This window comes from Mesoplodon bidens (genome assembly GCF_964165515.1).
Source record: "Mesoplodon bidens genome assembly, chromosome: 16".
In the NCBI taxonomy this organism is placed as follows: Eukaryota; Metazoa; Chordata; class Mammalia; order Artiodactyla; family Ziphiidae; genus Mesoplodon; species Mesoplodon bidens.
In genome coordinates this window covers 62,715,201-62,743,154 of record NC_138173.1, presented here as the reverse complement: position 1 = coordinate 62,743,154, position 27,954 = coordinate 62,715,201, and the positions used below count along the sequence as shown (strand labels likewise).

General features: G+C 44.4%; 2 protein-coding genes across 5 annotated transcripts in view; one reads left to right on the top strand and one right to left on the bottom strand.

Annotated features, from left to right (window-relative positions):
- The window catches only part of FBXO32 (F-box protein 32), a 30,530-nt gene extending 8,779 nt beyond the window's left edge, over positions 1 to 21,751 (top strand). The window contains exons 5-9 of the mRNA XM_081258245.1: positions 11,889 to 11,982; positions 12,820 to 13,004; positions 18,554 to 18,736; positions 19,675 to 19,818; positions 20,233 to 21,751. Coding sequence (XP_081114371.1) covers positions 11,889 to 11,982; positions 12,820 to 13,004; positions 18,554 to 18,736; positions 19,675 to 19,818; positions 20,233 to 20,322 — 696 coding nt within the window. The 3' untranslated portion in view covers positions 20,323 to 21,751. The remainder of the gene's footprint in view (positions 1 to 11,888; positions 11,983 to 12,819; positions 13,005 to 18,553; positions 18,737 to 19,674; positions 19,819 to 20,232) is intronic.
- The window catches only part of NTAQ1 (N-terminal glutamine amidase 1), a gene marked incomplete at its 3' end in the record, with an annotated part of 167,322 nt that overhangs the window by 79,856 nt on the left and 59,512 nt on the right, over positions 1 to 27,954 (bottom strand). For 2 of the 4 annotated variants that reach the window (XM_081258254.1, XM_081258252.1), the window contains exon 6: positions 3,245 to 3,330. The exons of 1 other annotated variant lie outside the window; for it this stretch is intronic. Coding sequence is in view for 2 of the 3 variants with exons in the window: in XM_081258252.1 (XP_081114378.1) it covers positions 3,278 to 3,330 (53 nt within the window). Of the gene's footprint in view, positions 1 to 3,244; positions 3,331 to 21,070; positions 21,172 to 27,954 lie in introns of those variants that run through there. One more of the 4 variants, XM_081258250.1, reaches the window with a different exon arrangement.

The following is a 27,954-nucleotide window of genomic DNA, read 5'->3' as shown; positions in this document are numbered from 1 at the left end:
ATCCAGACTCCCAAGATGAATTGTCTTTTCGGGTTGTCTTGAAGTAGTTCCCCCCCCACCAACCAAAAAAACAAACAAAAAAAACAACTTTTTAGGACCCTGGGGATTTTAAGGAAAGCAGAAAATGGATTCCTTAACTCCCCCCTCCCCCAATGTACTTCAGGTTCCTATATGGATACTGAGATCCACATAGGATGGATCCATCCATATGGATGTCCCTGAGATTGGCCCCCTCAGACGGGCCGCCGTAATACCTCACGTGAGCCACAGTGCAGGCAGCACAGGCTGTGGCAGTAAGATCAGCAACAGAGAATTCAGAAAGCAAGTTGTAAAGCACCTTGGCTTGTTCTAAAAACTTTGTGCACCTCTGGTTGTTCTCACTTCCTTCTTGCCCGGCTTTAGCTGACTCTAGGTGACCCTAAGGCATTCTTGGTTTAAGCCTCAAAGCTGTATGAGTTCAAAGCACCCCAGAACTTCTTCCTCCTGACTCCCTTCCCCGACCCCCATGTAGTAATAATATTCAGTCCCAGGTTCACTTAAAGCCTGAAACTACCTGTTTGGCTCAGTTGCTTCCCATTTTAAACCCTATGTTGGAAAAAAATAATTTTTAATGAGCTTTAGCAAAATATTAATGATGAAGGTAGTAAAGCAAGGAAGTCTAACCATGACCTTCAAGTCACTGATTCTTTTTAGTTGGTTGGTGGCTGTTTTTCCCCCTAAGCTCCCTTGTATGTTTCTGTCAGTGGTTCCACCTGCGGGGGTAGCAGCTGTTTGGGTTTTAGGATCAGAAGTAGGAGGGAATTTACCCGCTGGGGGTGTTAGTTGGTTGGGTTTTTATTTTCTTTTTCCTGGGTCGTGCTTCTCGGTGCCGTGTCATTGAGTCAGATGATTGCAAAGGCTCAGCCAGAGCGATGACATTCAAGCCCCCTTGAGGCCTGGATCATTCACCTGTCATCTGGGCAGATGCAGGGCTGGCCGTCCCAGCTGACCTGATAAAAAACCCAGGCCTCCTGTAGGTTAGAATCTCTGAGCTGAGCCCATGACCAGACCTGTCTAGTCTTCAGCTGAGCCCTTATTCCACTCCAAAAGGGATGAAAATAAGAGACCTTCTTGATGAAATGTTCATGTCATTTCATCAAGACTCTGCCGCTTCTGGGAGGTCACTGTGGCCGGCAACCCAGTGCAGGCTGGTTGGACTCAAGCCCGGGAAGATCTGGAAACTTGTTGCTAAGACTATGAATAGTTTCCATCCTCTAGGTGTTAGAGGAAGACACCCAGATCTGATGTCTTGATTCCAAACTGGTCAGCATTTGGTCAGTTTTAAGACGGTTCTCCTTCCTACCTGTTCTCCTTCTCACAAGAAATAAAGCAAAGGAACAAGGATTCAAACAGTGAAAATGTTTCATGCAATTATGTGCACTAACACCTTTTAGCCTTCCATTAACCCTGTGAAGTGTAGGTACTTTTATCATCGCTGTTTACATAAACAGAGGTACAGTGAGGTAAAAATGACCTGTCCAAGGTCACGAGGCTACAGAAGGGAAGAAATCCGGATCTGAAACCTGGGCAGTCTAAAGTCCACACTCCTTAGCTGCTACAATGAGTTCCATATAAGCAGAGGATTGAAAGTAAAATGGCCTGAGGTCAGATCCCAGCTCCACGGCTTTCACGCTGTTTCAGCCTCTCCAACACTCACGTTCCCGGGTGTAAGGAGAACTGAGAATAACCTAACTTCACAGGGTATCTGTGAAACTCAGTAACATATATGGAAATACTCTGCAGGCCAGAATATGTTATTCAAAGTCAGCTACTAATACTTATTATTACCTACTTATCAAAATTATTGTTTATTCTCCCTGAAAAGTCTTTTCAATTTGGTTGATAAAAAATGTTTTTCTACTTAAAAAAAAGAAAAATTACTTGGGGAATCATGCCCTTTGCCCTTGATTAAAACTCAGCATAGAGGACTTGTGTCTGACAGTATCTGATTGTAAAATACATCCTGAGCACATTCTCCTAACCTTTAAGTTAAAGAAACTACTGAATGCTTTCAGTTATTAGGTTCAGAAAGAGGGGGGAATATTTCCATTCTGGAAAGAACAATCTTTTTTTCCCCTTCACTGTTAAGAGGCCTCTGTAATTTGAGAAATGTCATTTTTATAAAGAGCTTAAAACATTTTAATGATAGGCACCACGTTTTGAGGGTTTTCTTCTAAGGAACTTAAGACACTTCTCAAATATTCTTCTTATCCTTAAACCAACTTTGCAAAGTAGCTCGCCAGTATGTTATCCTCATCTTACTACTTCAGCTTAATGGTTTTTTAATACTACAATGATTCCTCAGTCCCAGCAAGAAACCGAACCAACTTTGAAGCCTTAAAATCTGTTTAACCTCTTTAAAGACAAAGTACATTTTTTAAAAAGGTGTCATGTTCATGCTAGCTGTCAATGTTAATGCAAGAGACATGTAGAGGGAATAAAAGGCATAGCCAGCATTCCTATCTCAATGTTATGATGTCTTATCAGCATGAAAATTTTGTGGAATTTTTGGAATCAAAATTTGAATATAAATTGGAGAGGTTTTTATACAGCATTTCTACCTTTTTTTAATTGGCTTCAGGCTACACTCATTGCCTCTACCTGCTTCTCTACACACTTCCAATGGCTTAAACACAGTTTTAAGTGGGTTTTAAAGATGATTTTAAATCTTTAAAAGCAGTAACTTATGAAAGGCCATTTTTAAAAAATGGGTTTACACCATGCCTCAAGACCAGCACATTTAGGAAAGTCCCCTGGGGAGCCAGCGAGTATTCCAGGGGCTGGGCCAGTGGTGGGGTTTGAACCGTAACCGCAAGAAAGCAAGTACTGACTAACCCACCCAGGGCACAGAGAGGCCAGCGGAGAGAGTGGGTCTCCAGTAAACACATCAGAATCACATCTGCACATTAGAATCACCTGTGAAGCTTGCTCCTCTAAGGAAGCCCACCTCGAGAGCACCCGAGTTCATTAGCTGAAGGTGGTGCCCAGGCACTGCTGCTTAAATTTATCCACCAGGTGATCCCAGTGTGTTTTCAAGTTTGTAAACCAGCTCAGAAACTACTTGGGAGCCCAAATGTTATATTTTGCATAATGAGTTTTTAAACAAGACACGCCGAGGCACAGGTGCAAGAGGGGGCTTTAATGCTTTAATGCCAGAAGGCTCTTTGATCTGGTCCTCCCAGCTCTGTGTAGATGCTGTAACTGTAGATGCTGTAACTGGTAACTGTAGATGCTGTCTTCAGACCAAGAAGAGCCTTGAATAGCGGTTTCCTGACCTGAATGAAGTGACCCCTGCGTGCATCAGATCAGGAAGGACAAACAGAAGTTTGCAACCCCACTCTCTCTGTCCCTCTGCAGCAAAGAAGAACATCCACAACCTAAACCAGTAGTGCACATTTTTATTTTTTTCTGCATTACCACCCTAAGTCCATTTGAATGTTTCCAGCAAGTTACTGCATTCCTACCGCCCCTAAAAGTCTTTTCCAAAAACATGTTTTAGTTTAAGTTGACTGGTCGTTTGGCAAATGAAAGGCTGAAATATGGCACGATGACTCAAATTCAAACCCAATGCCTTAAATTAAGGGCGTGCTTTGCCAAGCCCCTGGCGGGTTGTGATGTGTATGGGCAGCCTGGCCCCTTCACCAGGTCCCTCTGCTGCAGTGACCTTGGATTAATTTGGTGCTGCACAGCCTTGCTCTGATGGAAGGCGGCCTCTGCCACCTCGGTCTTTAAACTGGTGGGTATCTTTTTCCATTGAGACAAAGAAGCTGGGGTGGAGGGAAGGCGGCCAGCCATTCCAATGGCAACAAAATCAAAAGAACAGGGCGCAAGCCCATTTGAAAGTGATTGGCAGAAATGGTTGGGAATTGTGAGAATTCACTGTGGGGTATTAACAGTGAGGGCCCTGAGCAGGTCCCTAAAATGAATGCTGATTAGGCTGCTTAAGATTTTACCAAAGAAATGCTGCAGCCCTTGGAATTCCGAGCCTTCTCAGTCACACTAAGCCTTTAGGCAAGCAGCAGATCCTGCAATTTCTGGGTGCCCACAGAAGTGGGGGACACTCACAGACCTTGAGGGTATGACCACAGGATTGGGGGAGTGCATGCAGAAGTAGGGGGTACCCCAAAAAACGGAGGAAGGCTGAGAGACCAGAATAGTGGTATTTTCGACCATGGACACCTGACAGAACATTAATAATTTAAGCATGTATTCTCAATTTATGTATATTCATAAATTCATTTGTAAATCATATACCTATAAAAGGTGCTAGGGGCTTCCCTGGTGGCACAGTGGTTGGGAGTCTGCCTGCCGATGCAGGGGACACGGGTTCGTGCCCCGGTCTGGGAGGATCCCGCATGCCGCGGAGCGGCTGGGCCCGTGAGCCATGGCCGCTGGGCCTGCGCGTCTGGAGCCTGTGCTCCGCAGCGGGAGAGGCCACAGCAGTGAGAGGCCCGCGTACCGGGGGGGAAAAAAAAAAAAAAAAAAGGTGCTAATAATGGTACCTACCCCATTGTGTTGCTATAGAATTAAACTGAGTTTAAACACATGAAATGCTTTTAGACAGTGCCTGGTATATGGTGAGCATCAGTTGTTGCTGTAACTATTGTCATCTTTAGGGTCCTAATTACAGGAATTAGAAAATATATGAAAATAGAAATTAAAGATGAAATATAGAGATTGATTATTTTACAACTTTTCTACCTGATTTTCTTTCCCATCTGACTTCGGGGACCAGAAGATCAAAAATGTGCCCATTTTATATAAAGTTTTTTCTTGAGGATTCAGAATTTAAATATATCCCACCATGAGCCCAGAAATATATTTTATACTAAAACTCTAGCTAGTTTCTAGGCTAAGTCAGGTGCTTATTATACAGGGGATATGCTAAATTGGATAGGTGAGCTGCGGGGGTCTTTTTTGTTTTTTTTTTCTGCGGTACGCGGGCCTCTCACCGTTGTGGCCTCTCCCGTTGCGGAGCACAGGCTCCGGACGCGCAGGCTCAGCGGCCGTGGCTCACGGGCCCAGCCGCTCCGCGGCATGTGGGATCTTCCCGGACCGGGGCACGAACCCGTGTCCCCTGCATCGGCAGGCGGACTCTCAACCACTGCGCCACCAGGGAAGCCCGAGCTGCGTTTTAATTGCCAACTCAGCAGACCTTTTTCCCATCCAAGGAGGGATGTTCCTGAGAGCATGTGACATTGCTCTAAGTTGCTCTGGTTGAGGGTGAGACAGGGGTTTAAGTATCTGTGAGCAAGGATCCGAAGGCCCCTCGAGTCTCCTAAATGAAGGGCTTTCCAAAGGCACGGAGGTGACAACATCCTCTGCTAGGTCCCCATACATCAATGTTGCTTCAGGTGAGTGTTTTCAAATCCCTAAGCAGGTGTTTTCTCTATTAAGTCCATACCATATACCTAGTGTTGCCACAGTCACTTGAGTATCAACTAAGACCTGGCCTCTGCTGGCCAGGAGTTTCCGGGCTACTCTGGGAAACAAGGTACAAGGTACTGCAGTAGCAAACTGGGTTTGGTCCTGTCTAGGAAAACAGAAGAAGCAGCACTGGAGGCAGCTTCTTGGAAGAGGTAGAACCTGAGATTCTCCTTCCTTGAAGGATGGCCAGGATTTGGCCAGGTGGAGAGGCAGGTAGAAGGCTTTGCAGGGACAAATGGCGTGAGCAGAAACCTGCAGCTGGAAAGAACAGAAGTGGAGGGGAGTGATGGTGGGCCAGGGGCCAAGGACAGTGTGACATCCAACCTTGTAGAAGCGTAGGGTGGGGGTAAGGAGGCTACAGCAGACAGGGAGCCCAATTTAAGCAGCCTCATTGAGGCAGACAGACCTGCTCAGATCAATGCGACAGGGAATAGGGCATCATTCTAAGTTCAGAATTTTCTGGGATGGACGGAAGACAGAGAGGCAAGTTGTTCTCGGCTAAGAATACAATTAATTTGTGTAAACTTGGCCCTCAGTTAGAGGGATGTTTCACTTGCAAATAATATTTACCCAACCTTGACATGCCTGGAGATTATTAATGTAGCAGAAGTGTTCCCTCTTCCAACCTGTCAGTGTTCAGGCTCAAAGTCAGGACAAAACTTTCCAGGTTTTAATCTGTGTTATCCATTGAGTAAATAAGGGTCTTGGAAGTACGTGGCACTCAATGCAGGCAGAAGCACTGCCTGATGTAACCAAAGGTTTATTGCAAAAGACATAATTTTCCTGTGGGCACCCAGCTGGCGTGCTGAGCATGTGAGAAATGGCAGGGGCTTCTTGAAGTTTTTTCCTACCTTTGATAATCCTATGGCTTGTTTTCTCATCAGACATATACCTTCAACTGCAGAGCTCACTGTCACAGGAGATAGAAGAATTAGGGATAAGTTACATTCTTAACAATATTCTGTGCAAGATGGAGTATGCTTGGGCAACAGCTGCATGGGTAACCTTGAACTAACAGGGAGAGTAGCTGCTGTTTTTGTTGATGCTTCTGAAGCCCCAGTTGCTTAGTGTCCCTTTAAATCTCTTTAAATATGTGTGTGTGTGTGTGTGTGTGTGTGTATATATCTACATATAGATACAGATATAAATATATGTATTTGTTAAGTGCCTCCCGTGTGCCAGGTTGCGGTAGAGTGGTGAACAAGATAACCCCTTCTGTCTTGAGGTTTCTATCCCAATTAGACAAGTAAAGACAAGTCAGCAAGCAAGTAAACAAGATCATTTCAGACAGGTATACATGAAACAGTGAAGAACACTGAAACCACAGTAAGATCTAGGATGGTCCGCAAAGGGCTCTGAGCTCTGAGCAGGTGACATCTGAACTGAGACCTGAGGGGTGGGATGGAGCTGGCATGTGAAGACGTGGCAGGACCAAGGCTGGGAGGTGGGAATGAGCCGAGCCTGCTCAGGGAACCAAAGGCGGGCCGTGTGGACAGAGCAGAGCGAGCTAGGGAAGCACCGGGCAAAATGAAGCTGGACGAGGGGCGGAGACCAGGTCAGGGAGGACCTTGCCAGTTACGGTGAGGAGTCCGGATGTTTTTTCTAAGGGCAAAGGGAAGCCGTTTGAGGGTTTCAAGCAGAGAAGTGACGTGAGCTGATTTATTTTTAAAAGTCTGAATGCTACGATGAACCGAAGGGAGGAGATGACACGAAACGCGCATTTCCTGCGGGCAAAGTGAGATAAGAGGGCAATCTCCTCTCCCCATTCATCTTCCACGCACCACTTCGAGCTGAGGTTGATATCCCTCCGAGACTGACTATAGGATATTGCTTGCAACGAGACTTTTCTTCTACTCAGTATGTCTAAGACTAGCACGAGCCAAAGCTGAAGGGCAGGATGTGGTTTCAGCACACGGCAACCACCAGCCCTTCCTCCCGTGGCCCAGAACCGGTCCTGTTACTGCACAGCTAGTCACTGTGGATCGGGTCGTGCTGGATCCCCAGGCGGCCCCCACGGTAATGATAGCCTGGAAGTCAGGAGGAGCTGAGAACCCTCTTCTCCAACCCCTAGCCCAGTCCCCCACCCCGCCTCTCCTTAAACACAGCCACAAATTACTGGCACCTGGGCTAAAATTTGCCCAGCAGAAAACAAACAGCCATTTTCAAACAATCCGTTTTCCTCTGCTTTTTCTCGTGTGGCTAGAGGCAAAGAATCCAACTGGCTAAGTCGTCTTGGTAAATAAATTGCTAGATACAGCCCTACTCCCCCTAGGCACACAGCTCTCTTGACACAGAAGTAAAATCAATAAATTCTGTCTTCTTTACCACTAGTTCCACACAATACTGGTTCTGGGTCTGTAGGGTTATTGTGATGTGGAAAGTAGACCTAAATGATTTACCCAAAGCCATTGCCTCATCCTAAATGCGTTATTAACCCTTTCTGGGTATTATTTCTCCCTTAATGTGAAAAGCTGATTACCGGTCCCAGTGTAATACTGATATAAGATTTCCAGACTCCTTCCTAGAACATAACACTGCATGGTATTGCTACTATTTTTAAAGTTTCGTCGTAGATGCAAATTTGATTGGCCTTGACAAACTGAAGTCCTTAAACTATCAAAATACATGTTCTCCGTTAGACATATCTGGGTCCAAGTCCTGGCTCCACCACTTGCTACTGCTATATGTCTTCAGGTGAGTTGCTTAACTTCTCTGAGCCACAGAAATCCTCTTTTGACTAGTGGAGAACCCACTTCAGTGGGTTGCCTCTGAAGATTAAACAAGATGACACATGTAAAATGCGTAGCATGTAGTAAACACCCATTATTGCTAGCAAAATAAGACTTCATGGTAGATGCAACTATGTAAGCCACAGAATGTATCAACATTAACTTTTATCAACAGACAGGGAGCTACTAAATATATCAGAAACATAATAAAAATGACAGAGAGGAATATGAAAATTTGAAAGCATTTAAGCATTTGGTTGACAATACATAAAATTGAAATACAGGGATTCTAAAGGTCTCTAAACCAGCTGTACTTTACCCTACTATTCACTATGCCTTCCCTGGCAGTACTTCTACCTAGCAATAGTCTCTGTACTATGATAAAAATGAGTGATAATAATTTATTGAGTATATTCTTGCTGTCAGGCACTGTTCTGAGTGCTTTATGAATGCATTTAATCTTCACAGCAACTCTAAAGTAGGTACTGTTATTATGTATGGTTTACAGATGGGGAAACTGAGGCAGGCAGTTTGGCTCTGGAGCCCTCACTCTTGAACCCTATCACACACACACACACACACACTCTCTCTCTCTCTCTCTCTCTCTCTCTCTCTCTCTATCAGAAATTGACAAATTATGGCCCAAGGGCCAAATCTGCCCCCCATGCCTGTTTTTGTAAATAAAGTTTTATTGGAACACAGCCACACTTATTCATTTACATACTGTCCAAGGCTGCTCTTGTACTACAGTTGCTCAGTTAATTAGTTGCAACAGAGACTTTATGACCTCCAAAGGTTAAAATATTTACTATCTATCCCCTTACAGAAAAAGCTTTACAGAAAAGATAACCCTTGATATCCACTTTAAACTTCACTAAAAGAATATGGTTTGGAAGGGGAAGAAATAATACCTTATAATAATAATGCCTTGCATTTGGTATTTACAGTGGGTTTTTACATACTGATCTCACTTAATTCTCATAACAACCCTGTGAAGTAGGTAGTGCTTTTTTATTTCCACTTTAGAAATGAAGAAACTGGGGTTCTGGGAGGTTAAATGACTTACACCACAGACTAGATGGTAAACTTCGTGCGTCTAGGGATCGTGTGTCTTTATCCGCATCACCTACTACAACACTACGATAGAACGGGCATGCAGAAAATACTTGCTAAGTGAATGACAACTGTAAAGGTCACCCAGCTAGAGCATCCAGGTCTCCTCCTATTCTGGGGTTCTCTCTCCTGACCCCAAGGCTGCCGGACAGTGAAAAGAAGGACTTTCTCTTGACACCGGAATAAACAGAAGGTGGTTGACGTGTCATTCTCCTGACAGTTGATCGATTTTTGCTTCTGTATCTTTCTCTTCCTTAGTCAAAGATCATCTCAGTCAGACCAAAGGGCTTTTTTGTCTCCCCTCAAATGCATAGTCACAGCCTTGAGAATTTTTGTGTCCTTGTGATTGGTGCATTTTTAGACAAGATTGAAACTGACGCCCTCGTGAGATGGTAGTCACATGAAATGGGGGTTTTGGATGGATTTCAGGCAGAGCTCTGCCCGCCCTCCTCCCACCCCATGATGAGTCACTACCCTTCCCAGAGCCGACTCAAGACTTTTGTTTTCTTTCATCTTGCTTTGCGCTGGTCATGTGAGGCTCAGGGTATTAATAGACCCTGGGCTTGGCCTTCTGAATCTTGCTGTTGGTCAAGGAGATAAATGAACGGTTTGGCCAGTCCCTTTGTGCCATTTTTCACTCCTCTCTTGACTGTCACGCGCTGGTTGGTGACAGAGCTGAACTGGAAAGGCAGAGGACAACCCGTCTGGTCACCGCCTGTGGACGTGGCCTCTGCTGATGTTTTGACTTCTTGCCTCTCTTTGTGGGCATTTGGTCAGTTCCTGACGTCCAGCCTTGGGTCACCAGGACTAATCTTAAAAACCAGCCTCGGTCTTTCTTTGCCACCTTCCCCCAGCCTGATGACAGCATCTCTCCCTGTGTGTGAGAGAGATACATAAGCCAGGCAGGAAAAGATGTGGGGTCTTTTCTTTTTTTTAACTTAGAGTAAAATTATGTTCAGGAAACTAAAAGTCTGTCCGTGGTTCGACAGGCTCCTAAGGGGCTCCATGGGGACAAAATGTTTAAACAAATGCCTTGGAAGCAGAGGTTCTTTGAATTGCCTGGGGCTTTGATCCAGAAGTTTCAGTTCTTCTCTGCAGCCCAGTTTTTTAAATGTCACTTTGCTAGTTCCCTCAGCCTTGATTCCAGCACCCAGCACAGTGTCATACTTGGTGTTTACTGACCTGAAGTGAAGTTGGGCTGGGGCCTGGCCAGGAGATGAAACTCCCTTGGAAGGTTTCCTAGGAGCAGAGATAGAAGCTTTAACATAAAGAGAGGTCCTGGGTCTCTAAATCTAGTTTACTGGCTCTAAGGCTAGTGAGTTTTACTTAGCCTGGTGGACTCTGGTGCAATAAATTATTTTCACTTTATATCAACCTCTTTTGTTCGATAACTCTGTGAAAGCATGAAGTGGGTTAAGAAGGATCCCGCTGAGCCCTCTCACTCCTTGTGGCATAGTTGGTAAAGTTTAGTTTCTTGAGCCTCACTTTGCTCATCTGTTAACTGGGTAGAACCGCATGATCTCTAAGAGCCCATTCCAGTCTATAAAGTTTCATTTTTTCAATAATAGAATCTTTGTTTTTTTTTAATCTTGCCACATTTATAAAGAATTTTGCTTTTGAAAGGAAGAAAGATTATGCTAAGGGTGCACCAACTTGAATTATTATCTTTATTTCTTTTTGTTTGGTGATAACATGGGTGGTGGGAATGGGACATACTCCTTCAGTAAACCAACCAACCTTTATTTTCTACCTACTTTATGCCAGGCACTGTGCTAAGAGCTTTATGTGCATTCCCTCATTTAACGCTGTCACCAATCTTGGAGACTCTAAGTATTACAAGTAGAGATGAAGAAACTGGGGCACCAAGAAATTCAGGAATTTACCCAGCGTCACAGAGCTAATAAGTGGTCAAAGCAAAACTTGCACATAAGTCTAAGAGCTACAAGGTTCCTAGCCTCTAAGTAGGAATATGAGTATACACTGTACATCCCTGAATGTCTCTTTCTTCCTGTTATTGGCTTCTTTCTACAGAAAGATAAGCACAGTGAAAGATTCTAATTAACAGACATTTTTATTGAACGCTACATAAGCAGGAGATATCTGGATAAGAATTGCCACTTCCTTGAAAAGTGCCCATCGTTGCTGAACTTGAGCTTTTAGGTGCCTTGAGAGCAGTCCCAGCCAGTGGGGAGAAGTTCGAGTAGGGGTAAAAGAATTCCCGCTGGGGGTGATTATGTACAACTCCAACATCACAGGTCATAGGAGGTTTTGTTCCCTCTGGAGAACCTCAGCTTCACTTGCTGAAGTAGGACAAGTAGAATGAATTAGCCCTGGCTGAAGCCAACCTCTTTATATTTAAAAGAAAAAAAGCAATTAAATATTCAGCCTGATGCCTAGGTTTTGAGTTACCCCCATTTGTCTTTTACTCAGAGCATCTGCTTTTTATTGCATCGTGGCCCTGCCTGCCATTTATCTCTCCCCGTCAGTCTGTATCTACGTGTCATGTGACTCAAAAGTGAAGATTAGAGGAGAGAAATATCTCTGTAGCCTAAGCCTGGCAACTTCTATTTTTATCCACAGCTGTTGGAACTGATAGCAAAGTCACAGCTCACATCCCTGAGTGGCATTGCCCAAAAGAACTTCATGAACATTTTGGAAAAAGTGGTACTGAAAGGTGAGCTCTCTCCCCCACACTCTCTCGTCCCCTTTTTATAGGCCTGGGGCCGGACAGATGGATTTTCCGATGCAGTGGACAGTGTCACTGGATTTAAGGGAATGTAAGCAGATGGAAATGAATGACTCCAGATGCATTTCAGGGGCGCTGGATTCCAGTTTAGAAAGGAGGGCCATTCATGCTCATGACAAAGGGTGAGACCATCACCCTCCTGTCCTTGTGTTGGGATCATGCTCTGAGCCTCTCAAGCTTCTTGGTGTAGGCACGTGTCCCAACCTTGGCTACCGAACCTCTAGATTCCAAATTCCTAGAAAATTGAGCTGTGTACAAGGCAGAGTAGACCCATAGACTCTCTGAGCTAGAAAGAACTTTACGTCTCTGGCTCAACTGACTCATTGTGTATACGGGAGAAAGAGTGATTTATCCATAATCACACAAAGGGTCAGCCAGACTGGATGGGAATCCAAGCTCCTGACCCCCAGACCTGTGCTTCTGCCACTGATGATCTAAAAGAGACATCGCTGCTGGGCAGAAGAAGGTGCCTTCAGATCAGGTGAGCTATTGGTGCTGGTAGGACAAGGAAAAGAGAAGGAGTCTTTGTAGAAAACGGGGGGAAGAGAACAAAGAGGGACCTAGATAATGGAAACTCTACCCAATAACCTCGAGGGCAGAAGCTTGGCCAAGTGTAGAATAAACACCAGTGAGAAAGAAAACCATATCCCCAGTGGGTGTACCCAGGTAACACGAGCAGAGTAGAGAAGAAGAAAGAACCACTTGTGAACTATGGAGTGTTCTAGTCTCATAAACGTTAACGACTTTTTTTCTTCCCCACTCAAGTCCTGGAAGACCAACAAAACATTAGACTAATAAGGGAACTACTCCAGACCCTCTACACGTCCTTATGTACACTGGTCCAAAGAGTCGGCAAGTCTGTGCTGGTCGGGAACATTAACATGTGGGTGTATCGAATGGAGACAATTCTACACTGGCAGCAGCAGCTGAACAACATCCAAATCACCAGGGTAAGCTGGAGCACCCCAGCCTCCTCCTAGCAGGAACGGCTGCAGTTGGTTCCTCTGCTGGGATGCTGGGCAGCCTCGCCAGGACTTTAAATCCTCTCTGGTGATGGAAGAGTCTGGACAGTTCTGATTGGATGCTTTCCACTGGGTGCTGAGGGTGGGCTGGGGGACCTTCCGATAAAGGGAGGGTGGGGAGAAGAACTTGGCAGCGCAGGATCAGAGTATCTGAACGACGACAGCCAATGGAAACGTGCTGGGAAAACTAGAAACTTGACCTTGGGGCCGATGTAGGCTAGTTCACTGAAATCTCTAGTGGGATCTGGAGATCTCTGCCCATTTCCTCTTAAAGTACGAGTCTGTTTATAGCTTTAGGATGCTGCCTTGTGTACAACAGAGCTGCGATGGCAGTGGCTTGGAGAACTGGCACCAGCCTTTTAAAACTCTAGTTCCAATTATTAATAGTTATGATAAAGGAAGGCTTTGAGTAAAGGCTGTAAGCATACAGGTAGGAAAAGACATGAGCAATTCTCACTCAAAGCAAACAAACAAACCAAAAAACCCACACATTACCAGCTAAACTACTACCAGTAGTTTCTTTCGGCTTTTAAAACGTAAGTTGGCCCCCAGCTCTTGGCCTCTTAAGAGTGAGCAAGAGGACTAAGGCACACAAAAAATGTGAGAAAGACGCTGGTGTAATCTCTCAAGGCTCCCTAATGGACAGACACACTTAGGCAGCTCACGTAGCACTTGGCTGACTTATCTAATCACTGACCATGGCTGTTTTAAGTGGTTCCGGGACCCAGGCTGATAAAGTTTGGGTCTGCCCCATCTCTCGAGAAAGAAACATGAAAAAACTTCTTTGACCTCTTTTAAGTATTTCACTATATGAAGTTTGCAAAACGCAGTGTCCTTGACTTTACTGTTAATAACCTCTCTGTGCCTTAGTTGTTTTTTTTTTCTTAACTCTGAAACAGGGAATAATTGGAAGTCTCAGAGTTCTGTGACTTCCTTAGAATCACTTAGGCTACAGTACACACACACACACACACACACACACACACACACACACACACACACACACACACACACACACACACACACACACACACACACACACACACACACACACACACACACACACACACACACACACACACACACACACACACACACACACACACACACACACACACAGTGATACCCAACCAGCGATATAAATGACCCATTAGTCCCATAAGTCCCAAGGGCATCTTCCCTCCAGCAACTAGGAACACACATTTAGATGGTCACACTTGCCCAGAACTTGCCTCTGTTCTGTCTGTCCACCTCACAGGAGCGCCCCCCTTGGCCACATCTGCCCACATACCTTGCACTTGCATGGGCTTACTTCCCCAAAGCCCCCCTCTATTGATCTACAGACTCTCTTGGGAGGTACCCATTGTAGTTGCTAAAACTCTTCATGGAGTGAGGGTAAAGGGGGATCAGAGAAGCCCAGTGACTCTCCCCAAGTGACACAGCAATCGGGGCCAGAGCTGAGGCCAGAACCCTGGGCTTCTTATTCCTAAAACGGCAAAGCTTTTAACATCAGTGGTTTCCAAACTTTTTTTCAATCTAGCTTTCTTCCAACTCTTTACTCAATGACCCAGCCTTTTGCAAACCTTTTAAATCCAATGAAATCCTATGCAGGACAGATCAAACGCTGAAGTTCATCTCACCCTCCCCTCTGCTCACAGCACCCCAGCCAGGCCAAGTGATTCTCTGCACACTCTAAGCTTGGGCCTGCCTCGGGGTTTTTAAGCCACCTGCCTCCCTGACCATCCAATCTACTGAAGCCACTATCACCTTACCTTCTTCAGAGCCGCTATTATGATCTGAAATCATCTCATATGTATATTCACTTTCCTGTCTCCTCCACTGGCTTATAAACTCCACAAAGAAAGGACATCACCATCTTGTTCCCTGCTCTATTCCTTGTCCCTGGACCAGAGCAGATGGCAGTCAATAAGTTTTAGTTGAATAAATAAATGATTGAAGTGGACACTCCTCCCACCACCTATCTTAGAACTTGTTCAATGTTCAGAGGAATACAGTTGGAAACTATTGCCCTGTATTTACAGATGAGCATGAAAATTTACCAAATGCAGGACTAGTGGGACTAGTGATTCGAATTCTCTGTGCCTCCATTTCCTCATTTGGAAAATGGGGGCAGTCATGCCTATCTCAATGCCCTGGTGTGAGATTTAATCAGGTAATATATAGAAAGCACTTAGAACAGTGCCTGACACATAGTAAGTATTGTAAATGCGTCAGCTGTTATTATTGTGAAGGGCTCACTCTGTGGCAGACACTCTTCTAAGTCCTCTAATGTATTCATTAACTCATCTAGTGACTAATTGGAAGTAGGAGTCATCATAATAGCTAATATTTACTGGCCACTGTGCTCAGTACTTCCAGGCATCGTCTCATGAGAAAAATCCCACTGAGTGGCAGGCATCGTCTCATGAGAAAAATCCCACTGAGTGGTTAAGAACAATCTGGCCGGGCCCTCCCCACCAGTAAGATGTGGGTTGAACGCAGGCCTGTCTGCAGAGGCTATACTTTTACCCATGACACTCTACTACCTCATGCCCTCCTTCCCCACCCTCCTTGGCTCTGAGCTGCGATATTTTGAGAGCAGTGCTGGAAGGAAAGATTGAGAGAGAGAGAGAAGGAACTTAATTACTTCAGTCTGGACTGTATTTTAAAACTTACTTTTTAACAGTTTGGACCAAAGAGAAGTATGTTATTACGTGAAAATGTTAAGGTGACATTTACAGTAATTGCTTTCTATTTGCCAAAGTTCTGTCAGTATTTTCCCAGCAGATAATCTTGTTTTCCTTCAAAAATTTCCTATCTAATTCTATGGAGCCAATTTTTATTGGCAAAAATAATTTATATAATAAAGAATGAAGGGGGAAAAAGACTAAGAGAACTGGCTTGTAGGGGAAAAAAATCAAAGAGAATCATAGTGTCCTGTGAGCAAGGGCAGAAGAGAGTTTGGAAGCATGGGGGGTGGGCAGGATGAATATAAAAAGATTTTCAGCAAAACACTTGATAGGGGGAGCAAGAGTAACTTCTTTTTCTTTTATATGTTTATATTCAAATAGAAGAAGGCATGCAAGCAGTTAATCATTTATCAGGAGTAAGGACTCAGCATGGGGTCTGGGCAAGGATTTTGGAAAAGTTCAGGTTTGAAAACTTGAGAGTGAATTCTGCCAAGTGGACTTTAATAGGAGTTCATGTAATAATTGGCCTGGGAGTTTTAACCAAAAAAGTAGATGCTTTGAAGTGCTGGAAACAAAAAGAAAATCTCATGGCAGTTTTATTGGCTCGTACGATCAAGAGCAGATGATAAGTCCTGAATTTTGCAAACAATTGAAAGTTCAGCCCAGCAGCCTGAACAATATAAATTGTCAAGTCACAGACACTTCTCACGAATTAGGAGGCTGAAGCTACTCCAAGTCTGAGATTGTTGGAGCTGGAAGGGATCTTCAGAGACTTCTACTAAGCCAATTCATTTTGGACACAGGGAAACTGAGGCCCAGATTTCCCAAGGGCACTTGGGATCCGGATCTGCTGCTTGTCCATCCCGTGTCCCTCCCATGCCACCTCCCATTCTTCTCCATCGTCCAACTTCCCAGGCCGCCCTGCGGAGACGCGGGAGGGAATTGCTGAGACTGTGTGTCCCCCTGGAATCCTGTGTGTTCCAGCCTTGGTGTGCCCCCTACAGACTTTAGTTCCCTAAAATTTCAAGGAGGGAACTCAGTACTCATTCCCAGGATATTTTCCCCTCAGCTAAGGAAGGGTTTCTTCATCCTGTTTTGGTTTTGTTTGTTTTTTTGTGCGACCTCCAGAGGTGATAGAACACTGAGCTAAAAATGTCAGTAGTTCAAATTCAAGAGCTCACCCAGGACTAGCATGGGAAGGACACAGAACCGTGGTCTCGAGCGATTTGAGCTGACTTCTTATCCAGATGGCAGCAGCCAGTTGCTGTTCAAGAAATGGCAACAAATACTACTGAGGACCTTCTGTACAGATTGTTCCCATAGCACTTGGCGCTTACATCCTTGATGGCATTTAACCTTTGTTCTCTAATGACTTGCTTATATTTCTGGGTCTCTCGCCCGTTGCAGCAGCTCCAGTGCCAGGCATAATAGGTACGCAGGAGAGGGGTTTTGTGCTGCGCCAGTCTGCAAGGGATACAAGCTTAGACCTTGCCTTCGAGGATCTGGGTCTGGGTGGAATAACAGGAGCTCATCAGAATTTAAACATTAAAGGGCTTAAATATAAATTCAAGGATATTTAGAAGTAACTTCTGCAGAAGCTCATGATTAACTGCCAGTGTGTTCTCCACAGACCAATAGTTATCAAAATGTTCCGTGCAGCCCTAGGTTTGAATAGAGATGCCTCAATGGATGATGGATCTTAGGCTGAAAGGTTCTTGACCAGCCATTCCCAAAGCGTGCATACACGTGTGTACACACACACACACACCCCAGTATAGAGTCTTTCTGTTGTTGCTGTTTGTACCTATTGAAGTATTTGACTTTCATCGTTCCACAAATATTTATTGAGTGCCTACTATACGCTAGCACACTTCTAGACTCTTCTAGACATAGCAACGAAAAAACACAAAAATTTCTGCCTCCGTGGAGCTTAGATCCTAGCAGGAGTGTTCCATTCAAACTTCCTTCTGCAGATGGGTTACGTGACATGACAATAAGGAAGTTGTTGCAAAAGGCACCTGAAAGAGATCCTAGGAATCCTAGGAAGATGCAGTGGCTAAGGCCTGAGGGAGTCACCAAAGCAGAAAAGGCCTTTCAGAGGAAGTGCGTTGGAACTGGATGTGAAGAAGAGTCACATGTGGACAAGCAGAGGCCCAGGCAGAGTGAGGGCCCTGTGGGCAGCGTGTTAGGGGCCTGGAGAGAAGACCTCCTTGGGGAGATCAGTGGTCCCAAGGAGGCGGGCAGTGAGACCCGAGGCTGCAGGTGTTCTGTCCGGGGTAGTGAGTCCTTTGGGAAGGTAGCGAATATTGTAATTGAGTGAAGCACAGGAATCCAACGTGGGCTATTAGGGGAATCTTTCGGAGCAAAAGTGTAAATAGATGAAGGGGATTCAGAGGTACAGACCTCCAGGTGTAAAATAAATGAGCCATTGGGGCTGTAGTATACAATATAAAGAATATGGTCAATAAAACTGTAATCACTTTATATGGGGACACATGGTTACTAGACTTAGCGCGGTGATCATTTCATAATGCACGCAGAAAAAAGCCTTGTGCAACTTAGGAAAATCCCTCTGGCACCATCTGCTGGAGCCGCTCCAGGCTGTTCTTTGCGGGTCTCGGTCATGAGTCCTGTGTCTGTACTTACGAGTAGAGAGAACTGCTGCTTTGATCTCTGATCAATAAACCACCTTGAGGCTGGAGGATGAGGGGACAGCTGCATCCTTGGTGTCCCCTGGTGCATAGCTACTCTCTGCCCTGCAACTTAACATAACCCTTCTCCCCACAGCCTGCCTTCAAAGGCCTCACCTTCACTGACCTGCCTTTGTGCTTACAACTGAACATCATGCAAAGGCTGAGCGACGGGCGAGACCTGGTCAGCCTGGGCCAGGCAGCCCCTGAGCTGCACGTGCTCAGCGAGGACCGGCTCTTATGGAAGAAGCTCTGCCAGTACCACTTCTCCGAGCGGCAGGTCGGTGCAGCCCCGTGGCCGTTCTTCCTTCTCTTCCGCTCTGCCCGCCACCCTCAAGCTGCCTTGGCATCCTTCTCAGACCCACTCTCCAGGGCTCCCTGGTTTGACTAGAAAACAGTTCAAGGAGTTTCTAAATAATATCTGTGAGATTTTGTTTATGTGTTTCAATAGGAAAAAAAAACCCACCTTATATTCTTAACCTAGTCCCATGTTACAACTTGCTCCAAAAAAAATTCATAAATTGGCACCAGTCCTTCTTTTCTAACAAAATAACTTACATTTTTAGGAGATTTTACAGCTAAAGGACTTTTCCTGATGTTATTTCATTTTGTGTTAATGACCCAGGGAAGGGTAGATATCATTATGCCCACTTCAAACGGATGGAGGGACTAAGGCCACAAGTGGCTAAGTGACATATCCAAATTAGTGGAGCGCTCTCTAGGTGGGGAAACTGGCCTTGGACTTGAATTTGGGCCTTCTGACACCAGCTCTAGGCCTCTTTCCCCTCTGCACACGGCCTCAGATTTTTTTCCAACTTCTTTACATAGAAGTGTGAGCTCAACTAGTTCTGTTCACGAAACCACTAATATTTCGATATAAAATAGAGCCATTGTGCCAAGCAGTCACTGCATCTCCCTGGAAATAATCACTCAAGTCTACAGCAAAGAAAAGATTGAAGTGGTTTATTGAGATCACCTAAACTTTCAAGACCATCCAAATGCAATTTAGTACAGGTCACCAGTCAGGCGTCATCAGCCACCTGTTTCTTTTAAAGACTGGTTAAAAGCTATTGTTTCCTTCACTAGGTAGAGCTCAGAAGCTACTTCTTTATATCTTTGCTACTTTTTCCCTAGCTGTTGCCAGGGTATAGGTGAAAAAGGTGGAAAGGAGGCAGGAGCAGAACTTTTCAGAACTACTTTTATTTGTTTGATATTTAGATCCGCAAGCGATTAATTTTGTCAGATAAAGGACAGCTGGATTGGAAGAAGATGTATTTTAAACTTGTGCGCTGTTACCCACGGAAAGAGCAGTATGGAGACACCCTTCAGCTTTGCAGACACTGCCATATTCTTTCCTGGAAGGTATATGTCTTGGAGGTCGTTGCCACACATCCCCAGCCCAGCCCCTAAGAGCAAATGGCACTAGCACTGTGTCGCCAAATGCTTTCCTGCTCTTCACCGTTGTAGCCCCCAGCTGAAGGTGAAGGTAAAACTGATGCAGCCCCTGGGGAGAGAAACTTTCAAAGACCTTCGTTTCCTTCACCCCCCGTGTTTATTACTTTCTGCAAGCCCCCCCCAAACTCCCCCATCGCTCTGTGCACAGGTGTGCGCACACACACACACACACACACACGCAGCTCTTTAGTTTTTTCCATAACACAGGGCATTCCTGACAGAGGAATGTTGTTTTGAGGTCGGGCAATGCCTTACTTAGGGTGCTACAAGCCAATGAGATGCTGCCAAGAATGCCCACCTAACCATGATGTTCCTTTCTAGGGCACCGATCACCCGTGCACAGCCAATAACCCAGAGAGCTGCTCCGTTTCACTTTCACCCCAGGACTTTATCAACTTGTTCAAGTTCTGAATCCCAGCACATGACAACACTTCAGAAGGGTTCCCCTGCTCATTGGATGGTTGGAAATACAGAGTTTGGACGCTTCATTTGTAAATAGTGTACATTTTAGACATTGGCTCAAAACTTCTGAGATAAGCCATTGAGAGGACGTTGGAGGGGAGAGATGCAGTTGCTGGCTGGGAGTTTAAGCATATGGACTTCTCATTAGAATTGGTATGGAAAAGCAGAAATACTGTAAATAAACTATTTTTCCTGATGATTTGCCAGCAAGACTATAAGGCAGGAATTCTATTTCATCGGTGAAAATGGAATTCTCTTGGCGTTCACTGAGACTCCTTTATAGTTCCCTAGAGATGTGGGAGAAAGGGGCAAAACTCAAATACAAGATAGAATGCTCTTTGTTTACAATGTGAAAATGTGTTGGGAAAAAAAAAGAAGAAAAACTACATATGAGAAATCCCTGGGCTGTGGGTTTTGATCTGGAGTTTGTTTTGAAGAGGCAAAGGAAGCACCACTCATCTTAAACCCGCGTGGGTATAGGGCCTTATCTTCTGAAGATACCACACAATAGTCTACCTCGGAAAGCTACAATACTCGCTCTGACAAAGCGCGTGGTCCAGTAGGCAGTCTCTGTTTTTCTTGTTTCTTCATCATCTACAAAGTGATTTAAAACAGGAAGAGATGTTGGAGGCAATCCTCATCATGCTTCAGGCTTCCTTTTTAGACGAATGGGACACTCTTTGGGGTTGCCTCTTTTCTAGAACAACCCCAAAGCATCTATGCCTTTTTTTCCTTCCATGTTGTAGCTCATTCGGGACAACATCATAAGGCCAATTAAAAACAGTTCAAGAGGAAATCCTGCCACAGAAAAGATGGAATTAGTCACCCAATAGCTGTGAAGACTTTCTTATTCCTGTTTAACTTCTTGGCTTGTCTGGGCTTCCTGGGGTATCTTCACGGATAAGCCTATCCCTGGGGACTGTTTGGAGCCAGAGTACTGATAAAGGCTTGTAAAACAGGTTTTACCTATCAGCTGCTGTTCCTCTTGGTGGGTGATAGTTGAGGAGTTTTCTTTACATGCAACACCAAAATTTAGTCAACCTGAGGAAGGGCTCCTTGTAAGGATGACAGAGTAAAGCCTGGCGTTCCAGCCAGATAGGAAGCAGAGGTACTATGAGTTCATCCTTAACTTGCTCCCAACCCCAGGGGAACTTGCTAGGCCAATACCAGCAGGTAACTATGTGGAAGAAGGAAATCTCAGGACTTAAGGAGTCAATATTCCTGGGAGGGAATGGGGGATGTTTTTGTTTTTTACTTTTTATAGAACTTTGCTTTTCTACAACAATGTACATATTTTTGCAATTGTATTTGCTTTCCTTTTTTTTTTTTTCTCGGTAAATAAAGTGGCCACCCAGCATGACCTTGGCACATAAGTGAAGCAGAAATAGGAACTCGGTTCACAGTTACGTTGAGGAGCAGTGTATTGGTAGGGGTTGAATTTGGGGTGACCTGAAATGGGGAGAGATGGTTAAGAATGTACAGAGACAAGCCAAGGGACCAACTAGTGATGCAGGACCCCTTCACGCCCTTCCCTCAAAGCACAACCCAAGTACCAGCATCCGGAAGGGAACTCGACCACTAGTTGATGTCCTTCACTTTGCAAGGTCTGTGCCTACACCAGGATTTCTTAATATCTTTTTTCATCACCACCCCCCTGAAGAAGAAAAAAGTAAATTGTTTGTTTCAATTCTGAGCAAAAGTAAATACTGAAGAATAAGGTCTTGTTGGGTAAGGTTGAGCTTTGGAGGGCCACAAACTACTGTAATATCTCTTCTCCCCCCGAGTCAAGGCCGCACTGAGAATGCGGGGTCCAGACCATGGAATAAAAAGCTCTGTCTTCCACAATTCAGGCAGGTTCTCACAAAGGTCTCAGCTTCCTTAAAGATGTGAGTGGAGCTGGGACTGTCGTCGCTGTGAGGGCCCTGGAACCTTTGCCTCTGGCATTTTTTGGCGTTCATGGCGTTCCACATCTTCCCCCCAACTCATGGCCTCCACCTCTCCATGCTGAGGGAGTGCATGAGGCTCCTCGGCACCTTCAGGTTTGCAGGCCCAGAAATGTCGCCTGCTTTGACTGTCAGCACAAAACTGGCGAACCAGTGTCACTTGGACTGTCCGTGGTGCTCATGACCGCATAGCGTGCCCCAGGCAGCAGGAGCATCTGTGCAAAACGACCCTACCACAAGGGGCAGGCTTAACGGTTTTCTGAAATGTCTACCCAGATGGTGACTCGGGGCTCTCCCCATCTCCTTTGGCATAATTGGAGGTGGTGTGTGACAGAGTCAAGGAAAATTTTTAAGGAAAAGAAAAGAAGAAACCAACATTTGTGGTTCCCTTTCATTGGAAGAGGAGAATAAGGAAGGAAATGGCAGGTGGAGAGGGAAAGGGGAAGGAATAGAAGTGGCATGTCTTTGATGCTGTGGTTTGTGGGAGGGCAGTGGGGAAAAAGAGCACAGCAGGTGTGAGCATCTGTGTTGGTGCCACTGGGTGGCTGTGAAGCATGGCCAGAGCCTCACGTATAAGTAAAGCGAGTTAAAAAGAAAATGCTTGTTCCCTGGGCACTAACCGTCTATAGAATTGCTATTGGCAAACCCTCCCAGGACAAAGTGACCTAAAAAACAAAAACAAAGAATCTCTGTCTCAGAACTGCTGTTCTAAAAGCCAGAAGGGACATGACGATGGAAAGTGCTGGAAGAGACAGAATGCTCTACTGTCTTTGCTGTACCTACCTACCCCCACCCCAACTCTGTAAAGGAGAATTTAAAATTGATGTCGAGTATGAAAGTAATCTGGACTTCCAGAGAAGGGAAGAGTTTTGTCCAGGACAGTGGAAGCCGAGCCACAGGGATGTTATGCTTTGGTTCGACACACAGGTTTCCGAGCAACGATCCCAGAGTTTCTTGAGAAGAAGGCACAGCATTTGAGGAAAGGAGAATATGCGAAACTTAGGAGGGCTCAACTTATAACAAGATCCAGACATTTTAAACTAGATGGTGTTATTACTCAATGCTGTTACTTTTAGTGGATGGACCAGTCACGTGGGAGGATTGTGGCAGCAACTACAATGTGAAAGCATCCCCAGTTTTGAGATCAAGAGGGTCAGCTGTAAGATGACCTGTGTTTAGAGATGATCCATTTTATATTGAAGTGGCTCACAGGAGATATTGATATTTTAGATGGGCTGCAAAGCTGTCAAGGCGAGAACGGGCTTTACTTGGCAGTGGTGAAGGAAGGTAATGAGTGTGTACATTGCCTTATTGCCACAGTTCTCTCTTCAAAAACTGTTTGGGAGCTTGCAGTTAACACAGGCTCCTTGTTTCCGTTGTTTTTATGTGGGAGAAGAGAAAGAGCTTGTAATTTCATTTGTCTAAACAAGTGGTGTGATTTACAAGAAGTTCAGTCATTTCAAAAGCATATCATTCTTAGTGTTCAATACAATGTTTATCATAAAATAGGCACCTGAGTTTATATATTCCTGCCAGGCTGAAGGGCAATTATGTCTTGCTATGCAAACACGCTATTTTACGTGTGAATTTTTTTAACTGTAATAATTTTATGTGTGAATTTTTTTAAACTAAACTCTATCATCATTTTCTATGTTGACATCTGTTGTTTTTCGTGTTTTCTTGTTTTAATCTGTTTCCAACTCTCCGAGTCTGTGAACCATCCTCTGACTGGATGCTGGCCTAAAATCCTATTAGTGTTTAAACAGACCTCAGAAACACCCTCAACCTGTAGGCAAACGCAGAGATGGGGCTCTTTGATATATCTCAGGCCCCTGATGTCTTCAACAAACAAGATCGTAATTCCTTTAAACTCAGTGTTTTCTGTAGATGCTTTCTTCTCCGTTTTGTTAAGGAGAGTCAACCCTCGTGGTTTTTCCAAAGGAAGGAAACTCCTCCCCCAGACTTGAGCGCTGGGAGGGAGGTTAGAAACGCTGGAGTCTGGCATTCCTTCTGCCTTTCAAAATGAGGTAGTGGGTGCAGAATATTCAGGTGACATGCCTCAACCCACCTGGCGCTCAGCAGTGGACCTGAGCGTAAACTTGGGACTTTCTGAGGCCTTGACTTTGTACCCCCTGCCCCAGCACCTTTTGTTGTGGCTGGACACACGTGACACCTGAGCTGATTCTTCTCAAGAAGTTCGCTGTGGAAGGCACATTCGTGTCCAGTGTTTGGTGTCTGGCCGTTAACTTTTAAAGACATTTTAAGTCCCTGATTCTTCCTGGAGAAGTTAAGGAGTTGCTTAACATTGTTACAGACTTCTGACTCTGCTGTGAGTACGGCATACTAGTGAGTACAACCTGCTTGCCACAAGGTAAGCAGCATATTTTGACAAGTTTATTTTTCCCTGGATAATTAGATTTTAAGTATAAAGGTGGCCCCTGAGACACATAATGGCTGAGCAGCTGGCTTGCTTTCTAGAAACTGAGCTTCTGATGGTAACCAAGCAGGTATTTCCTCTCCCCTTAGACTAAAAGGTACATTTAATCCATCCCTTCCATCTCCCTGGTACCTGCTGTGAGATCCAATAAGCTTCTACCCAGTGGAAGATCACTCTCTGCTAAACCTCACAAGCAAAGGGGGATTGTTCCCTGAGGCAGCGAGGAGCAAGGGACCACGATGTTCATGACTTTGTCTGCTAGACATTTTTCAAAGTGTCCTTGAACTCAGCAAACAAAGCTTTCTGAGAGATCTCTCAAAACTCAGGCCCTGCTCCGTCTGGCCAAAAATGGATGGCTGCTTCGAAACTCTGAACTTCTTGAAACTCCATCTGCTACAACATTACTTCTGGAGTTTGAACATGACTTCTTCTGCCTTTGAGTATAGAAATGTTTGTTTAATTAATGATACACAAGTCTGTTAAACAGAAGGCTCCAAGCAGTGCTCTATGCTTGAGAACACTTGGCGCCATCTTTATTCTACCAAGTGCCAATCACCCTAGCCAGAGGGGGTGTATATTAAAGTCCATGTCCTAAGCTTTAAAGTACTTTTTTTTTTTTTTTTTTTTTTTTTTTTGCGGTATGCAGGCCTCCCACTGTTGTGGCGTCTCCCGTTGCGGAGCACAGGCTCTGGACATGCAGGCTCAGCGGCCATGGCTCACGGGCCCAGCCGCTCCGCGGCATGTGGGATCTTCCCGGACCGGGGCACGAACCCGCGTCCCCTGCATCGGCAGGCGGACTCCCAACCACTGCGCCACCAGGGAAGCCCTAAAGTACTTTTTAAATTAAAAATACAATAGGGGATTGAACATTTTAACTAAAAGTTTAAGGTTAGACCAATTACATGCAAAGATGTTTATTTAATATTGTGTGAGCTGAGTCTTTCTGTATAAATTATTTGCACTCTTTTCTTGCATGATGAACTGATTTCTTTTTTTATAGTTGTTTGTACCAGACGGTGGCGTATTTTTGTAAAAATTTTTTTTGACACTGAATTGCAATAAATGTTTTTCCAACAACACACACTGGTGCATTTTTGGTGCATGTCAATTCAAGTTGTTTTTTTATCGAACTGAGTATGTTTATCTTTTGCTGAATGAAAGTTATATTCCTTCTCCCAGAAACTTATCATCGTTGTAAAATTTTCTAGGAATACATAGAAAACTAAGCTTGCTGCTGAGTACCAACCTGAATCAGAAATACAGTATTATGCTCAAATGGGGTATTTCCACTTACTATTCATATAATAGAATGCTTTGGGAATAATGAACTTTAAAGTCAGTATTAATCTACTCATCAACAGACATTTATTGAACAGCTACTATATGCTGCACTGTGCAAGGCACTGGGTATAGGGTGGTGAACAAAACAGATGGGGTCTCTATCCTAATGGAATTTAGATTCTAGTGGGAAAGAAAAGAACAAGTAGGGGATGAATTTAATTTGTAATAAGTGCTATGAAGGGAATAAACAAGGGACTGAGATGCAGAATAACAAGGTGGGTTGGGGGTAGGGGGAGCTCTCTGAGGAAGTGATATTGAAAGGTGAGAAGGAGCCAGCCTCAGAAGATGAGGGCACGAGCATTCCAGAAAGAGGAAACGGCTTGTGCAAGGTTCAGATCGTGGTCCTGTCACTTACCTGCAGTGTGACTTTTGTCACCTTACTTAACACCCTTCTCTGTGTCCGTTTCCTCGACTCTGTTGATAATCAATCTATTGCTATGGCTGTGAGGGTCAAGTGAGCTAATACGTGTAAAGTGCTAGGAGCCGGGCACATAAAATATGAGCTCAGTAAATGTTAATAATTATGATTTCCTGAGCAACAAGAGAATCGGGTTAGGAATTGCACTGCATTCCTAGTTGGGTATAATATGCTCAAGTGACTAACCCATGGATGACAGACAGACTTCCTCGACACATTTACTCTGGAACCTGCCCTGATCCTGCCACTAACTCTCCATCAGAAAATGACATAAAAGGCACCTGAGGATAATTAGAGATTTTTTTTTAACTCCCAACAGGATCACAAAATCTCACCATTCCCTACATATCCCATGCATTCTTTGCGCAGGCCGTTCCACCTGCCTAGAATGCTTTTCCCAGCCCCTCTGTCTGATAAGCATCTATTGCTCCTCAGGACCACCTCCTGGCTGAAGCTCCCTCCAACTGAGAAAATCTCATCTTCTGTATCACTTTTTTGCATATGGACTTTGTTACACTGTAATCTTATTTGTACCTAGCACAATGCCTGGGCTGAATCAATGAATACACCCACACACAGATTCAGAAAATGCTTTTGAAAGTCTCAGGACCACAAACTTACCCTGGACTAGAATAAGAATCAGCCTGAGCTTACATGTATACAACTATTTATAGTGTCTTGGTTAAAAATTAATGGTAGTTGAAAAAGTAACAAATGTGGAAACCTCGTGTTCATTAAAGTTTCTTTTAAGTTCAACTAAACCTTTACAAGTCTAGTAAATTTTCATACGAAATAAGAGAGCCTTTTATTACTGTTTGATAAACTCACACTGGACAGACTAAACAAGTCCCTTTTACAAACAATAAAAATTCCTTTAAACATTTAAAGCTGCAATTATAACTCTATGCATTTGGGTTTTTTTAAATAAGCACTTCAAAAATCTGCTCAAAGAAGCTTCAACCCTAATAAGCAAAACATTCTCAAGTAAATTAATAACTTATAAATTTAGTAAACATAAATATATCTCAAATTCTCTAAAAAAAAATCTAACATTGTTAAAGTTAGTGAAATGTTCATACCTTTCCATTAAAAATCATATCTTACACTAATAGCTTATTTTAAAATGGAAATCATAAGCCTGCTATGGCGGGCAGAATAATGGTTCCCCAAAGAGACAAGGAACGATATCGAAGTCTATCATCTGGAAAAGGCAAGGAAACCATCAACCCCCAGAGCCTACAGAAGGGAACCCTGCCCTGCTGACACCTTGACCTTGGCCCAGTGAGACCTGTGCCAGACTTCCGACCTTCTAATGAATTTGTATTAAGCCACTAAATTTGTGGTAGCTTGTTACAGCCATACAGGAAGCCAGGACAGTGCATCAGACAGACACTCTAGCTCGGCCCCTTCAGACAAATTCCCTCTGATCCTTCTGCTGCATG